General features: G+C 49.9%; 1 protein-coding gene across 2 annotated transcripts in view; it reads right to left on the bottom strand.

The window, feature by feature from the left end:
• SDK1 (sidekick cell adhesion molecule 1) overlaps positions 1–17480 on the bottom strand; it is a 901672-nt gene that overhangs the window by 51318 nt on the left and 832874 nt on the right. For both annotated transcript variants that reach the window (XM_081298615.1, XM_081298616.1), the window contains one exon: positions 16428–16529. In XM_081298615.1, the coding sequence (XP_081154741.1) occupies positions 16428–16529 (102 nt within the window). The remainder of the gene's footprint in view (positions 1–16427; positions 16530–17480) is intronic.

Here is a 17480-nt window from a genome sequence, read left to right as displayed (position 1 = left end):
ACACCAGTTCTGAATTCCATGCAGAGTACTTTCTCATGATGGTCTGTTCACTGCCTCCTCCTAGGACTTACTCCCTTCTCCCATCTGGGCACTCCGGGTAGGAATCTGGGCCGTGCTGGACCCTGAGGAGCTGTGTGGAGTTATATTGGGTTCCCAGCTCTAGAAGGCCAAGCCCCCCTCCCACCTCACTTCCTATGGCCTTGATCTGCAGACCCAAAACATAGCTGTCTTTTGATTCAGGACTGCTTATAGGCCATAAAGAGACAACAAAACAGTCACTGTCCGAGATGTCTGGGCACCTGGGCTCTGGAGAAGCCTTCTGGGGAGAGAATGACCTCATAAATCACTCCTTCCCAGGTCCCCCTCCCCACTTTCTGCTCTCTCCCCCCCAATGTAGAATAAAATAGTAATTAACACCCACTCAGCCTGACACCAACTATTTATTTTGTTCTAACTGTGTGGTTTCCATATTATCACTGCCCACCCTGCCGTTAATGGAAATGTTAATAACCCACACCAGGTTGTTGTGACAGATGCTCAGCCTCATTATCAGAAATTCTTATTTACCGCTCCATTAAACAACAGAATCACACAAAAAAACAATTCAATCAAAACTAACTGGAGGAATTTTAACAGCCACATTAATAATCCAAAACATAAATAAAGTTAATGTCTTTTGCATGTTTGCCATCGGCAACTCTATTGCAAAATTACTGTTGTACAATTAAAATGTGAAAGGCAAAATTGAGCACGGCCATTACCCTGGTGGTGGGTTAGGACTCCCCCCCAAACACCCCAAGGTTTTCTTTCCACAGACTTCGCTAAATCCAGAGTCCCAACAGCCCTGGACTAGGATGTCTATCAGCAGGAACTGGTAGGATCCCGTGAGCTCCAGGCAGCCCCAGTGCCTGGGGCCCGCGTGCTTCCTGGCTAGGGCTGACGCACTGGACTAGGGCCCCTGGTGCATCTCGGGCAATTGAGATGCTTCTGTGCAGCCGCCAGCTATGCGGAAGCACAGGGCTCTTGTTCCATAAAAATACTGCAGGTAACAAAGACTTTTTTGTTGATTACACAAGCAGGGAAGAGAGAAATAAATGTAAACACAGAGCAAAGCCTGTCAGTTTGGGGACTTATTTTTTCTGGCTCCTGAAAGCTGCTGAGCTGCCAGCTCGAAAGGAGAACTTGACTTTCAGGAAGGTCCTGCTGTTCCCAGTCCCGAATGCAAGCCTTGCCTGTTCAGTGCATGCAGCTGGGAGCCGATGGTGCCACGGTTCAGTCAGTTTCTTTTTGTTCTCCCACTGGAACATTTGCAGCATTAAGAAGCCACAAATATCAGCCGGAATTTTTTTTTTTTAATGCTGAAATTGTTTTTCAAAAGTGTTTTTGGCAAGAACACCCGGAAATTGTTGATTTGTAGATTGCCCCCACATAGCACTTAAAGGTGGCACAAAAAGGTTGTGGTGCAAAGCTGAGACCTGTCCTGCATGCCTCATGCAGAGGCGGATGGTGCCATGACAGAGCTGTGTTGCTCCCACCCTTGGTGGGTTGGCTCCTGCATCCTTGCCATGGCACTGGCATAACCTCGGAGAGGGACTTCATCAAGGCAAAGACAGAGAGCATTCAGGGACTTTCAGAGGCATCTTGCATCTGATAACTCTAATGAAATTCCAGAGGCTTCCAGAATTTTCTGGAATTCTGGCTGGTTACTTTGAGAGGCCCTGAAAACTTGGGTGCTGTAGGCTGAGCCAGGATGTGGCATGGCTCTCTCTGGTCCTGCCGCCTGTGCTGGGAAGGGGAGCCTCCCAGGGTGCTAGGGCAACGTCTGGAACTGTCACCTTCAGCTTGTAACCCCAAAGCACAAGGTTTTCCCCGAAGCAGTCTTCACTTGCTAGTAAGCAAAGAGCTTATCTCTTGCCCCTGCATCTGTGTCCCACCGGCCCTGGGGTAAGCTGGGTCACGCACAGAGCCTTGCACTGCAGCCTTGCCTCAGGTGTTCAGGTGGGTGGCAGGATGGGCACCGCTGTGCTACCGCCACAGAAAGGAGAAGTAAGAAAGTTCTACAGCCACCCCCCTCACCTGCATTTCACTTCCTGGGGTTTCTATTACCTGTGATCAACCATGGCCTGAAAACATTAAATGGAAAATTCTATAGAGAGAAAGAGAGACCACACCCACATAATTTTTATTGCAGTATATTCTCCTAACTGTTCTAGCTCACTGTTAGTTATTGCTGTTAATCTCGTATAATATCTCATTTATAAATCATACTTTATCGTAGGTCGGTATGGATAGAGGAAAGCAGGACTAACTACAGGCTCAGTATTCCTGGAGGATTCGGGCCTCCACTGAGGTCTTGAAGTGGACCCCTGAGGATCAGGAGGTGGACTTTGGTAAAGCCAAGGAGCCTCAGGAGAGCAAGAGCAACGTTCAGAGTTATAGGGAGTAACCGCAGGGAGAAGGAGGCTTATTCATTCGGTTCTTTCCTCCTTCATTCAAAATGCTCACTGCCCCAGGATGGAGGGCCAACCATCTGACCTGAGGACAGTGGTGTGGCGTGGAGTTTGCGGTGGCCTCTCCTGGAGGTGGTCTGCTCACCCTCCTCCCACCCAGTTGACCAATGCTATGGGAGCAGTAGTGGAACCCAGGCAGCTGCGATAGCGCCGCCTCCTAGAAGAAGCTTCTGGAGGGGATGTGGCATGCTGCTTGTCCCCTTTTCCTAATCTCAAGATGGCTGGCCTCACATGGCCAAGACCTCCACCTGAGTTTTGAGGAGAAGAGGAAGCAGAGACTGGTTACGCCTTGAAGGGCAGACAACATGGCAGTGAACGTAGCATGGGGCTGGAACCTCTGAGAGTCAGGTTCCTGGTTTCCAGGGCTCAGCTATGCTGGAAACTTCCTGAATCTTCACTAGACCCTCGGCTCAGGGCTGACAGGTGGGTGGACACAGAGATGTAGAAGACAGTTTAACAAGAGAGAAACATGGCAGTAGCCACAATGTAAGATGGATGTGAACAGAGGTTCCAAGCACTTAAGACTGGGGATGTGGGTGTTTCCTGGAGGACAGAACATCAGGCTGACTCTTAAATAACGGGGAGGATTTAATAGGGGACTATGGCCAAGAGAGTGAGGGTACTGTCAGAGGAGGGTATGGGAGGAATGAGCATCAATTAAAAGCAGGATGTCTGTTGCGCTCACAGAAGGCAGATGATCCTCCTGTCACTAGGGCCTCCCGAGGCCAGTGGGGCACCTACTACTGCTAGGGCTACCAGGAGCCTCACCAAATACCACTATTGCTAGGGACATCCCAGGCCACGCTGGGCATCCACTATTGCAGGCAATCGCTATTACTAGGGCTACGTCAGCCACGTGGGGTCTTCCTGCTCTCGTCAAATCCCCCTCAGTCGTGCTGGGAACCTGCTTTTGCTAGAGCCATGTTAGACTGTGATGGTCTGTGGTAGGTTTCAACTTTCAGTTTTTGTAATCCAGTGCTTTATGATTTGGGTAGAGCAGGTTTTTAATGGAATAATTTGAGGATTGTTGTTAATGTTTTACCATAATGAAATAATATTACTTTTAAATTCTACATTCATCAATTTACTTTAATTGCATCAACATTTTCCTGGTCAAATACTCTCTCTCTGACTCCCCGTTGAAGTTGAAATAAATAAGAAACAGAATTCTCTAATCTAATTTACCTTCTCGGCTAACTTTGCCAACACATCTGTCCCCCTAAGCTGGGACACCTGGAGGCACACTCCAGGTAGGTATGTTGCCTCTGGAGCCTTCTCCACACTTAGAGGAAGTTTAATGAATCATACTGCTTCAACTGGTTGGGGACAAGTCAGAGCTGGTGACAGAGAGCGAGACTCAAGGCAGCAAAGTGAGCCCCTGGGGACAGGCAGGCTTGTCAGGGAGCCAGGAAACACAAAGCCAGGTACCAGAATGAGCGCAGGAGCCCAAGGACGAGGGTGTCCAAATCACGGTCATCCTCACAGGGCCTGGAAAGCCTGCTGCCCCAGATGGGCCAACTGTCCACAGCCCTGCCTTCCAGGGACTTTGGGTTGTTTTGAGGACTTCAGTTGGCATCATTGGTAATTTTTAAAAAGCTTACAATGGATGATTCCAAGTAAAAAAAATCATATTTTATAAACCTGTAACAGACATGATGGACACGGATCACCCTTCTGTCAACTGGAGCCCCCTTCTTTCCAGAATTCTCTAGAACTTTGGGGGTCAAGAGTAGGTGATGATTTCCCACTTGCTGACTATGTGATTCCAAGTACTTTGTTGGGTCTCTCTGAGCCTCTGTCCTGATATGTGTAAGAGGGGAAGTCACCAAACTTGAACGGCTTTGAAATGAAATGACCCACGTGAGATGAAGCCAAATCCTGCACGCAGGGCCCCAAAGGAGAGGTGGATCCAGATGTCTGGCTATGAGCCCATGAGCTCCTTCCTGAGGAAGTACGGCCATCATGGTCCCTCTCCACCCAGGAAATTGCCCAGGGGAGGGTGGGCACTGGTTCCATCTGGGGCACACCCTATGGAGGCTCTAAATAGCTATACGACAGTGTGTGAAGAGATAAACGTGTGTCCCCTTGTGGGCAACTTCCAACATAGCTCGATGATCTCACGTCTTGGTTCTGGAACATGGGTTTAACCAGTGACTTGCTTCTAAGAAGCAGAACCTGGCACTGCTGGGATTCGGTCACAGGAGCCTGGGCTTCTTGTTCCTCCCTGTGGATGGAACCACTTGCCATGCTGTGAGATGCCCCATGGGAGACCCTTCCTGGCAAGGAGCTCAGGGAGGCCTCTGGCCAACAGTTCATGAAAACTGAGCCTTCGTCCAACTGCCTTGGGGAACAGAATCCTGCCAACAATCACACAAGCGAGCTTGTACACTGGTCCTTTCCTTCGAAGACACTGCCAGGCTGATACGTTTTCAGAGATCCTGAAGCAGAGGACCCACTATGCTGTACACAGAGACACTGAAGCAGCAAATGTTTATTGTCTTCAGTATACAAATGGAGTAACTTGTCGCATGGCAATAGCTGCCTGAAATTATCCTGGCTGGAGCCTGACCTGGGCCCAGCCTCCACACAGTCTGTGTGCTTAGAGACTGGCTGTGGTTTGGTGCAGCCCAGTCAGAAACACCACATTTGCATGGTGCAGGTGTTCCAGAGATAACCCACTCGGGGTCAATGAGTCTCTGTACATGGCATGGCGCTGTAGGTATGTAGAAGCCTGGCCTTTTTATTTGCATATGAGAAGAACAGAGCTCTGGAACAGTACAGGATTCATCAAGTGGCTCTGATCACAGGAGCTTCCAGGACACACAGGGAAGAGCTTACTGGAGCTCTAGGTTCTGACTGAGCAGATGGACGGGTGTGGGAAGGCAGGACACTCCAGGTGGAGGATCTACGAGTAGCAGAGGTGTGGTACATCCATTCACTTTACACTGCTGCCACAAAACACCAGAGGTAGCCTAACTTTATAAAGAAGAGAGGTTTACTCAGTTCAGTTTCAGATGCTGAAATTCCAATGGCATGGCTCAGGGTCTCCCCCTCAGTTGAGGCACCAGCAATGGTGGTAGCACGTGTGGGAGCAAGAGATCATGTGATGAGGAAGGAAGCAGAAGAGACTGAGGTCCCACAGTCTCCTTGAAAGGCATGCCTCTAAATGACCTAAGGACTACCCATGAGCCTTATCTTTTAAAAGTCCCATCTTCTAACATCACCACATGGAGGACCAAGCTCCCATTCCATGTACTCCCAGGGGACACATCACAGCCAAGCCACAGCAATCGGGATGGGCACTCTCCCTTCCACAGCCTCGAGGTAAGCATGAGCTGATCTAGGGCGATGGTAGCTGCCATCCTAAGCAACTAAGTGGTTTTAAAAATGGTTGTTTCAATAGAAAAAGGAGGTTGAGGCCAGAGAATTTCAGACTCATAACAAGAAACATATCTTTCTTTCGGCATTTGAACTTGCCGTTTTGCCCTGAACCCTTGTTCTGCTGAGCATCCAGCCCGGATTCTACCCAGTAATGATCTCTGTTTTCCCACCACGGCTCACAGTGCTTACACGTTCTTATCGGTTCATCACCGTTATCACCCACTGTTCCATAAGCAAAGTTAAAAGCCATTGAAACCAGCCGGCTGTGCGGCTTGCATGTTTCTGTTTGTTTTTGTCCTCGCCTGGAGAGTGAGCTTCCTGTCACAGCAAGATCCAGGGCCTGAACCACTCCTGCTCACGAGGCACCCCGGGCATTCTACACGGGCTCCTCCATCCCTAGGTAGCCCGCCACCTCCTGTGCAGCTGGTATTTGCAAAACTCATGTTGTTGGAGATATAGTTCATCTTACAACCTAGAAAACCAAGGCTCAGGTGGGTTAAGCCACTTGCCCCAGAATGGGCTAGACCTGAACTTGGATCTGACTTTTAAGGTCCAAGCTGCTTCTCTAGAGCTGGGGTGGAAACTTCCTGTAAAGGCCCAGGTACTATCTTAGCTTTGAGGCCTCTGTTGGAACTACTCAGCTCTCCACCTTTCTGTGGCAAAAGTAGCTCAAATATTTACTATTTAGCCCTTTACAGAAAAAGGTATGTCTGCGTTCCAATAAAATTTTATTGACAAAAATGGGTGAGGAGCTGGCCTTGGCGCCTGGACCAAGTTTGCTGCTCTGCTGGAGGGCAGCAGGGAAGGAAGAAGGCAGCCGGATCGGGACGATGCTGATGGTTGAGCACCCAGGGGCTGAATCGCCCAGCAGCACAGCTTTGTCAGCCCAGAGGCTGGAGCGGAATGGTGTAGAGGAGGAGGAAAACCTGACGGCTAGAAGACTAGACACCTCCATGGGAATGCAAAATGCTGACAGAATAGTTGATTATATTAAGGAATTATGATCACTTTTTCCAGGTGTGATAATGACTTTGCATTATGTATTGAATTTTAAAGAGTTCTTGTAGGGATATATATACTGAAGGTATTTTGGGGTAAAATACGATGTTTTTATAAAAGAGTATGATGTCTGAGACTCACGGGAAGGAGGGGAAAGGCGGGTTAGATGAGGGGGAGGTTAGCTGACCTGGATTTACAGCGACACATTCAGAAACAAACACAAAGCAGTCATTCCTTTCAGGCTCGGCTGGGATGGGAACAAAGGGCGCAGCCGGTGTTGGGCAGGCCTGGGCTTGGTGAGACTCAGGGGCCACCGCACTCTCAAGTCTGCTGCTGCCTCTGCTGATCCCAGTGACCCAGAGGGCCACATGAGCCTTGTGTCCACGTGGGACGTCAAGCCCGGGAGGGGTGGGAGTGCCTAGTCACTTGGTGATGGACAGTCTACTCATCTTGCCCGACCGGCTTCAGCCGCCATCCTATCCAGCCACTGCGACACACAGAGGCCCAACCCTTTAAGGCTGGACCTTGGAGAGCCTTGTAACCCCCAGAAGACCCCATGCCAGGCAGCCCATCTGCCCAGAGACTCCAGGCAGGGCTGCCCGCAGGGTCCTCCCTCCCTTTAGCAATCCAGCAAGCTCCTTTGCATGCGGGCCTCAGCAAAGCTGTCCCAGTGGATAATACAGCAAACCAAAGGATTTTCCAGAGAATCTGGAACACACTTAGACTCAGGACTGTGTGATGTTTAGGATCTTTTCCAAATAAAGCATTAGTCATTATAATATTCTCCATGACCTTTCTACTTTTATGGAAATCAGGTTATTAATAATGTCACATATCCACCCACATTTCCTGGGTGCTGCATCTGCCAGGAGAGGTAGTGACCAGACTACAGGGGCAGCATATGCAGCATGCAGCATGGGAGGGACGTCTGTTCAGGGCAACCAGCATGATGCTCAGGGTGTGTGGGTGCAGGAGGCCTGAACAGGATCCAAGGGGTCCACGGGCCAGTCCCAGGAGCAGATTTGCTGTTCCCCTAGAGAATGGGGGGACCCACCAGGGTGGAAACAAAGTGCAAGAATGAGACCTGCAATTGACAAGGACCACTGTGGCAGGAGTGCAGAGGGCAGGGGGGTGGGGTGGGATGAAATCAGTAGCCCCAGAGGTTCTGAATGTCCCTCACTAGAGGTTCCAGGGGATAACAGCTCACAGCTGTGCATATGGTCACCCACAGCATCCCTGAGACTGTGGTCAGGTGTCCTCTTTCCCCTTCCTCTCTCCCAGGGGCTGTGTCTACCTCTGAGCACAGGGCTTAGTCCTGGGGGTAGCTGCTCCTATAACACATCCAGCACAGCCCTGCCCTTGCCACCCCCACTCGGTTGCCCCACTCACTGTGCTTAGAGCACCCCATCCAAAGAGTACCTGGTGCCCATGGCCTCCCCAGAGATGCCTGGGGGTGGCATGTGCCAGTAAGAGCCTAGAGGAGAGCCCACATGACATCTTGATCCCCCCAGTGTTATGAGGCGGGGCCAAGCACCCACCCTACTGTGCACAGGAAGCCCGATCACATCCCAGATGGCCCCCCTTTGAACCTGGTGACGGCTTCCAGATGTGTCTGTGCCCCAAGGAAGCAGATGCCGGAGACCTGTAGCCCTCTGCCCCTCCTGACTGGTGATGAAGGGCTACTCCACCCCCTGAGGTCAGAGACTCATCTGTGAGCTGCAGGTGGCAGTTCCCACCCAGGTGACCGTGTGGGCTTTTGCAAGATGTTCACTCAGCCCTGCCCAGTGGAAGGCCATGTCTGACCTCCTCACAGCGCTCGCTTCAGCGCACGCTGCAGACTGACCACAGAAACAGCAGACACTGCCAGTGATCTGCTTGTGGTCACTACCCAGTGTTTGGTTAATGGCCACCCAGGCTTCCCACCGAATGGCCATGATGAGATAGCTCATCCTTGTGAAGTGCGGGGCAACTACATTAATTGCTCTGTAAGCAACTGCCGTTCTCTCTTCATTATAAACACATTTTCCAACACACACAGCTCTGAATCCTTTTAATCTCACTTAATGGGCTCCAGGACTGGCTTTATTTGTCACTAGGGGGAGCTAAAACAGCTAGAAGCTTTGTTATTTTGCTCTAGTTCCAACCAACGGTAATTAAAAGCTGGTAGTATTTTAGGAAAGGTAAAACCCACACTCCACAGTTAAGTTTCTCATTCTTTAAAAATAACGGCGAACCCATAGTGTCAAGATATTTTCTGTCTCCCAAAGCAACAGCCGAACCCAAAGCAACCCAAATACTGCCTAAGGCAATTGAGTGATTAGAAACACTGAATTTGAGAATCTCTTTTTTCTCTTTGGGGGAAAGTTGTAGCGCCTCAGACCAAAGTTCTGATTCTTTAGCTGGGGTCTGCTCTTGGAAGTGAGTCCCCGCTGGGTGTAGAAATGAGGCGAGTCCTGGCTCCCTTTTCAGAGAGCCAATAATGGTGGACTTTTATTTGTTTGTACTTTAGTGCTGGGCAGGGGAGGGGCCTCTGCCTGCTGCTGAGCCACACCCCAACCCCAAGGGGCTCTTTCTGCTGGGCTTAGAGTGCCTAGGGAAGCCTAAGGTAAGGTCACCACGGTTATGCCCTTGGAAGGGACTAGGTGGTTCTAGGGACACTCTATGGGTACAACAGGGACAAATCATCACAGAACCCAGGTTCACAGAAAGAACCACAGTAGAACTGCCAGCCACAAGCACTAAGCAAGCAGGACTGTCCCAGGAACACCTCCGTCCCCACTATGGGATGGGGAAGGAGGGACAGGCCAATTCTTGGAGAGGAAACAGGAGTGGAATGAAGACGTCAGGAATGCTGAAGTCCGTTTGTAATATAATATGATTGCCATCAAAATCCCAGTAGAATTTGCTTTTTTGAGTACTTGCCAAAATGATCATAAAGTTTATGGGATGGCTGAAAAATTTTGGAAAATGAAGAAAGAAGACAAGCTGAAGTGGATATGAGCCACGTGTAATAATGTGGTATAAATAAAAGGTCTGGTGGCACCAGAGCCGTGGTGAAGTCACCCACCGAACTAAGGAATTGCCTCAGAGAGACTGGACTGAGTGCAAGAATTAAAACACCACTAAGTTACATTGCAAAGGGTCAGTCCATGGACAGCCTGTCTCTGGAAACAATCTGTGCGGGATCCCACTTTATACAAGGCGCCAAATTCAGTTATAGCCAGATTAAAGATTTTAATGGCAAAAATTAAACCATAAAGATTCAGAAGAAAATCTGGTGTTTGCCAGGTTTCTGAGTGCAAAAGGGGCGAATCACACAATTAAAAAGAAGCAATAGGAAGGGAAAGCTTTGTCCCAAACATGATCAAGTGTGGCATCCTCAACACATAAGGAGTTCTTCAATCAACTTGTAACACTGGACCTGTTAGATTGAAATGGTGAGAGGCCAGGCTCTAGACTCCCTGGAGAAACTTCGACTGTTTCTTGTAAGTGCCTGTGTTACAGAAAAATGAAGCTTAAACTCAACCAGAAGCTTCCAAGTAACTAGAATTATACAACTGGGGACTTCCCAGGACACAGACTAGAGAAGGCAATGGCACAAGGGGAACCAACCAGCATTTTTCTTGGGTGGCTTCCACATTTGTATTTGGTCTGTTTGCTCCAAGTAGAGGTGAAATCACACCCTGGCTTTGGGACCTCTGGTCACTGGCAACTGGTTTGGCGATGGGCGTGCAAATAAAGGCAGTCTGAAGAGAGAGCCAGTGGATTTCCACAACAATGTAGAAAGTGCACAGCTTTCTGTGGCTAGAGCTGAGGGCCACCTTGAGGAAGAGAAAGGGGATGACTGAAAGGAAAGTGGAACTAAGAGGATGCTCAGAAGCAGCTTGTTAGGGCACTGGATCCAGCCATGCCTGAAGCTGTATCTGGCTCTTCAACTTTTCTGTTACAGGAGTGCTAAGGTTTGGATATGGCTTAAGTGTGTCCCTGCAAAGGTTCATGTGTTGGAAGCTTGGTCCTTAATGTGGCAGTGTGAAAGTGGACCTTACAGAAGAGAAGCCTAAAGTAAGATCATGGCATGCCTTTGGAAAGGACCAAGTGGTTCTTATGAGACTCTGTTGGTTCTCAAGGGAGGCTTGTTCTAAAGCATGAACTTGACCCTCTTTGGCTCCTGGGATCCTCCTGGAATTGGTCCTTGTCTAGACGGGGTCCAGTCCTGCTGACTGGGGTCCTGATGGGTGTGTTATTTTTACCAACTTGAGATGCCTATACTTGGAAACCAACCTTGATCTCAAGGAGAAATCTCCTAACTCTGCCTTTTTCTCTGAGCTTAAAAAGATTTAAATATGACCTCCTTGGGCTACAGGGGATCCAAAGTTCATCACTCTACACATCTTGTCATTTTCTAGATGTGACAGACAGTCAAGTGACATAGAGAGCCTGCTCCAGGCTCCTCTGCGTCCTCTGGCTGGGTACCCCCTTCCCATATAGTGCTCAAGCTCCTCTGGGTCCTCTGGTAAGTGCCCCTCACCCAGCAGTGCCCAGGCTCCTCTGGGTCCTCCAGTGAGTGCCCCTCACCCAGCAGTGCCCAGGGTCCTCTGGGTCCTGAGGGTGAGCGCCCCTCACCCAGCAGTACCCAGGGTCCGATGGGCCTTATGTCACCTGGCTCACGTAACGAGCTGTGAGGGTGACTGTGGTTCCCCGTCTGCCTCAGGACAGTGTCCAGGGGCACTGCTGAGGAACTGTGGAGAACTCTGGGCCTCCTTCTTTCCGACTCCCTCGCTTGGCCTTTCCTTCCACCATTCGCCAGGCTTCTCACCATGCCTGAAATCACAAAGGCGGTCCTCAGTGGATCTCGGGGATCTGTTTTCACCAGAGAAGGAACCCTCTGGGAACTGTGGACCAGGCGCCATTCCCACCTGGACAGGACCCTGTGAAATGTAGTGGGGGACAACTTCCTGCCATCATGGAGGACATCTTCAGACAGTAAAAAAGCACCACTGTGCTGTGCCACCATCACTGAGGTAAGTGAGACTTTGGGCTCAGGGATCCTCTCCACAAGGTGACAGGACTTTGAGTCCTCTGGGCGAGCGCCCCTCTCCTACCAGTGCTCAGTCTCCGTGGGTCCTGTGGGTGCCCACCCTCAGCTCCCTGTGCTCAGACTTCTCTGGGTCCTCTGGGCGAGCTCTCCTCTCCCACCAGTGCTGAGACTCCCGGCCTGAACCTTGAGGTTGAGCGCCCCTCATCCATCAGCACTCAGGCCCCTGGTTTCTGTGGGGAGTGCTCTTCCCTCACCATGCAGACTCCTCTGGGTGCTGTGAGGGAGTGCCCTGCACCCAGCAGTGGGATCCCACACTGGCCAGGCACATTCTGGATATGCACATTGTGGGTAGAACAGCAAGTCGGTGGCACAGCTGGGCGAGACCCTGAGCTTCCTGCCCTGGCACACAGATCTCCTGGCTACGCCATGAGCCTCTAACCGGAGCTCAGTGTTGAAGCCACTTGCTCATGGTCACGCAGCTGGCGAGAAGGGTCTAGCACTCAATCACGAGGCCACAGCCCAGTCTGTTTTCACAAAAGCCTCTGAGCACTTCAGGCCCTCTGGGCTGTAATGCTTAGAAGCATCCAGAAAATGAACAGAAACTGCCAAGGCAAGTTCGTCTCTGAAGTCTCCCCTACTGTGTGCCAACACGTCCACAGTGCCTCTCACCGTCAGGTCCTCAGGCTGCAATGGGAATGACTGACTGGCCTCCTCCTTTGGAAAACTCCCTCCAGTGTGAACACGGAGGACAGAGGCTTGCCAGGCTGACTGGCAGCAGAGGCCCATTTGTAGGTCTAGTCCCTGCCAGGGTCATGTCTGAACGGTGCGCATTGCTTCAGGCAAGAAAGAGCCCAGCTACACAGAAGTGGGGGCAGACAGCGCTAGAGGCAAAGATTCACTCCAGGGAGAGGGTCCAGGAGAGGCATGTGGAGAAATGGAGTGGGAGGACTCCAGAGAGGAGGAGGGACCAGCCCAGGAGCCCTCAGGGAGGCATCCAGAGGTAACCCCAGGCAGAACCCCAGACAGAGGGGAGAAAGCAAGGCAGAGGGGCTTGGAGCCACCTGGGTCTGAGCCCTGCCTGCTCCATCCACAGGAACAGGGCAACTAGTCTGGGCTCAGGTCCTAGGTATGTGGGACCCAAGAAGGATTGGGGGCCACTGACCCACCTGCTAAAGTCAGGGAGGTTTAGGACATTTGGGAGGAAAGGAAAAGGGAAAGGCATAGTTTTTAGTGTGCGTGTGACCGCACTGGGACACCAGGGAGGGGACGAAATTCTGTAGCAAGCAGCTGGGAACGTGGTGCTGTGTTTCCACCCCAAACCCACAATATGGCAGGAAGAAACACAACTTCCTTCTACTCCTTTCTTCCCGCCTCCACCCACCCCATCAGCACTGTGCTGGGTACAGAAGTGACACCACACATGTGGGCTTTCTCACTTGGGCCCTCCAGGGAAGGGAAGGATTCTGAGCACAGAGCAGGCTGGCTCTGGCTGCCATCACTGCCTCCTGCCCTAGGGACACGCAGGGGCTGTGCAGTTGTCTCATACTAGACAAAGGTGCCAAAAACTTACATTGGAGAAAAGAGCCTTTTCAATAAATGGTACTGGGAAAACTGGAAAATTCATGTGGAACAAAATAAAATTAAGCCCCTATCTCTCACCATGCACAAAATTCAACTCAGAGTGGTTCAAGGACCTAGGAATTAGACCAGGGACCCTGTGACTAACAGAAGAAAAAGTAGGCCCTAATCTTCATCATGTTGAATTAGGCCCTGACTTCCTTAACAAAACTCCTAAAGCACAGGAAATAAAATCGAGAATCAATAAATGGGATGGATTCAAACTGAAAAGCTTCTTCTCAGAAAAAAAAAAAAAAAAAACAACCAGTGAGGTGAATAGAGAGCCTACAGAATGGGAACAAATTTTTACCACATGCATTAGATAAAGCACTAATCTCCAAGATCTATAAAGAACACAAAAAACTTAACACCTCCCAAAAACAAATAACCCAGTCAATAAATGGGCTAAGGAACTGAATAGACACTTCACAGAAAAAAAATATTCAACATCTCTAGCAATTAGAGAAATGCAAATCAAAACTACTCTAAGATTTCATCTTACTCCAGTCAGAATAACAGTTATTAAGAATACAAGTAACAATAAGTGTTGGCAAGATTATGGGGAAGGCACACTCTTACATTGCTGGTAGGGAGACCTCAGGAAGGCCCCTGATGAACACCCAAGGGCTGCAAATTGGTGCAACCAATCTGGAAAGCAGTATGGAGATTGCTTAGAAAACTTGGAATGGAACCACCATTTGACCCAGCTATCCCACTTATCAGTTTATACTCAAAGGATTTAAAAACAGCATAATAAAGTGATGCAGCCACATCAATGTTTACAGCAGCACAATTCACAATAGTGAAATTGTGGAACCAACCTAGATGCCCTTCAATAGATGAATGGGTAAAGAAACTGTGGTTTATTTATATATATATACACACACAATGGAATATTATATACAATGGAATATGTGGTTTATATATACACAATGAAATATTACTCAGCATTAAAAGAGAATAAAAGCATGGCATTTTCAGGTAAAATGGACAAAACTTTTTCCCCCCAGAAAACCAAAGGCCAAATGTTTTCTCTGAAAAGTGGATGCTGATCCATAATGGCGGTGGTTGTGGGGAGCATGAGAGGAATGGAGGAACTTTGGATAGGGCAAAGGGGAGGGAGGGGGAAGAGAGGGGACATGGGGGTAGGAAAGATGGTGGAATGAGAAGGACACCATTACCCTAGGTACATTATAAAGACACAAATGGTGTGACTCTACTTTGTGTACAACCCGAGGAATGAAAATTGTGCTCCATTTGTGTACTATGAATTGAAATGCATTCTGTTGTCATGTATAACAAATTAGAAAATAAATAAATTTTAAAAATAAAGGACAACTATCACATGCTTCTATTTAGACGAGATACCTAGAATAACCTGGGCATTTAGAAAGACAGAAGTAAGTTAGAGGATGTCAGGTGCTGGCAAGAGAGAAAGGGAAGGGATGCTTAATTGGTCTGGGATTTCTGTTTGGGAAAATGAGAATGTTCCAGAGGTGATAGCTGCTCGAACACTAAGTGTGCTTAATGACGAGGAACTGTGCACTTGACAAAGGTAAAGGTGGCAGATTTCACGTTATACCTATCTTATCACAATAGCAAAAACCAAATGTACCCAGGAACCAGGGCTGGGAGCTCAGCGGCCAGTCACGCTGGCCTGTGCTGGCCTGCCACACCCATCCGTCTTTGCTTGGCTTCCTCCTCCATGCTGCAGCTCCTGTCTCTGGAGTTCTGGTCCCTGAGACAGAGGCCCTGCTTAGCAGCCCCGAGCCCCTGGCACTCAGCTGTCATCGGGGGTACAGGCTGACAGTGGGCAGAACTCCCGCATGCCACCGCCTGCAGCCACTGTTTGGGTAACATGGATCTCAAGTGGCCAGTCATGTCAGTCCCCACACTCCACCCACATGGCTAATAGAACCCACTGCCTGAACACCCTAGTGGGCATGCATCTGCCACAGCCACCCTTTACTGACACATTGCATGCCCCTCCTCTGCCCTAGGGGATCTTCTGGGACTAGGTGAATGCCTCCCACCTTCGTGGCTCTGACTAACTCAGACAGACTTCTGAGGAAAGAGAGGCAGAAATAATGGAAGCTCCAGATGTCCCATTTCTGCAATCTCATTTGTGTGCAAATATTGTTTGACCATTCCAGAAAAATGCTAGACTCTCAGTGCCCTTGATTGACCTCGCCAAATGGCCAAAGGACATGTGATGCATTTCTAATCTCGGGCCCAGCAACCTGACCCACTCCCGCTCCTCAGCATCTCCCTGAGGCTGGGGCTGTGTCCTGGGGGAAATTCTCATTATCCTGGGCCTGAAGCATCACTCTTCTAAATTCACATCAGCTGATGGAGCAGAAGCACCAGGTGCATGTTGAGGAAGCCCTGAAAACCATCAGCCCAGGAGGCCTGCCTGTGGACGGGACTCCTCAGCAGCAGGGAGGGCGTGAACATCTGGCCAGGAGGAGGAAGGAAGTTCAAGTGGATTAAAAACATGACCTAGGGCTGAGGTTGTAGCTCAGGGGTGGAGCACTTGCCTAACATGTGTGAAGCACTGGATTTGATCCTCAGCACCACATAAATATAAATAAAGGTATTGTGTCCTTCTACAACTAATATATATATATATATATATATATATATATATATATATATATATATATTTAAACATGACCTATATTTCACTGCAAGTTAGCCTGCTGTTCACTTGAGCGGTTGGGAAATCCTAGTACCCTCCTAAGCCAGGTTTCGCCAGTGGCGTCACAGAAACTTCCACCCCACCAAGGCTGGGCAGCTGAGATGCCTGGCCACATAGTTCTTGGCCTTCCCATCCCTTACAGGGTCCCTGGATGGCTGCAGGGTGGGTGACACCAGGAGCTTACCAGCCTCACCAACGAAGACTTCCACAGGTGTGCTGGCCGGGCTCTCACCAATGATGTTGTAGGCGGTCATGATGACTTCATAGCGCCTGTACTTCTTTAAATCTACAAGGGGAGAGGATACGGGGTCAGCCTGTGGCAGCAGCATCCTCCATTCCTAGAAAGCTCCATTTGTGGGCCACACTAAAGAACAGAACTCAAAGGAGAGGCAGGAGAAGTCTGTGATATGCCTATAACCCTAGGATCACATCCCCATCCTCCTGGCTGTCAATCAAGGACCACCAAAGGGAAGGGAAGCAGGAAGAGTTCTCCTGCCCTGTGCTCAGGTGAAGGCCGCATGAGGTGCCCTTCCACAGTGAAGGGGTAGAGGCTAACCAGGCCCTGGCCTGCCTTTGCATCTAGCATCTCTCCTGAAAAGTACCAAGAGGTGGAGGGAGATGTCAGTATTTAAAGGAAAACGTTAAGAAGACAGGAGAAAATCTGAGCCCCTTGAGTTGTCAGTAACTCCATCAGGGCTGGACCTCCGAGGTGCTTGGGGAGGATGGGAAGGCCTCCAACCGTGTGGTCAGGCACCTCAGATGTCCAGCCCTGCTGGAGCCTGCACGCAGAATCACACAGGCAGACAGCTAAGCACAGATTGCACACTGACAGTGAGAGTGACTGACCTTGAAATCAAAACATTCTGGAAAGTTCTCCCACTGGCAGTACTGCCTGGTAGCTGGCTCAGCTGTGCTAAGGCCCCGAGTGCCATGTCTGGGTGAACAGTGCCGCCTTCAGTGGTGCCCTCCCTGGTAAATGAGACCACCCAGGCTCCCCACCATTGCTCTGGGGAACATGTGTGTGGTCTGCCCTGATGGCTGAGAAGGTGCCCACCTCTCTGCCTCAGCCCAGCTGGAACAGGAACAGCCCTGAGGAAGGCTGCCCGCACTCAGCAGCCTAGCTTGCTAGTCCCAGCCTGGGACTCTTGTGGCTGAAGAGTCCACTGAGACCTGCAGCACAGGGATGACAACCTGGAGCAATGTCCTGCTTGGGACCCTCCTGACCTGAACTTGATTT

Source organism: Spermophilus citellus, assembly GCF_964194105.1.
Source record: "Spermophilus citellus genome assembly, chromosome: 6".
Classification (NCBI taxonomy): Eukaryota; Metazoa; Chordata; class Mammalia; order Rodentia; family Sciuridae; genus Spermophilus; species Spermophilus citellus.
The sequence above is the reverse complement of the archived record's forward strand: the minus strand, read 5'-3'. Positions and strand labels throughout refer to the sequence as shown.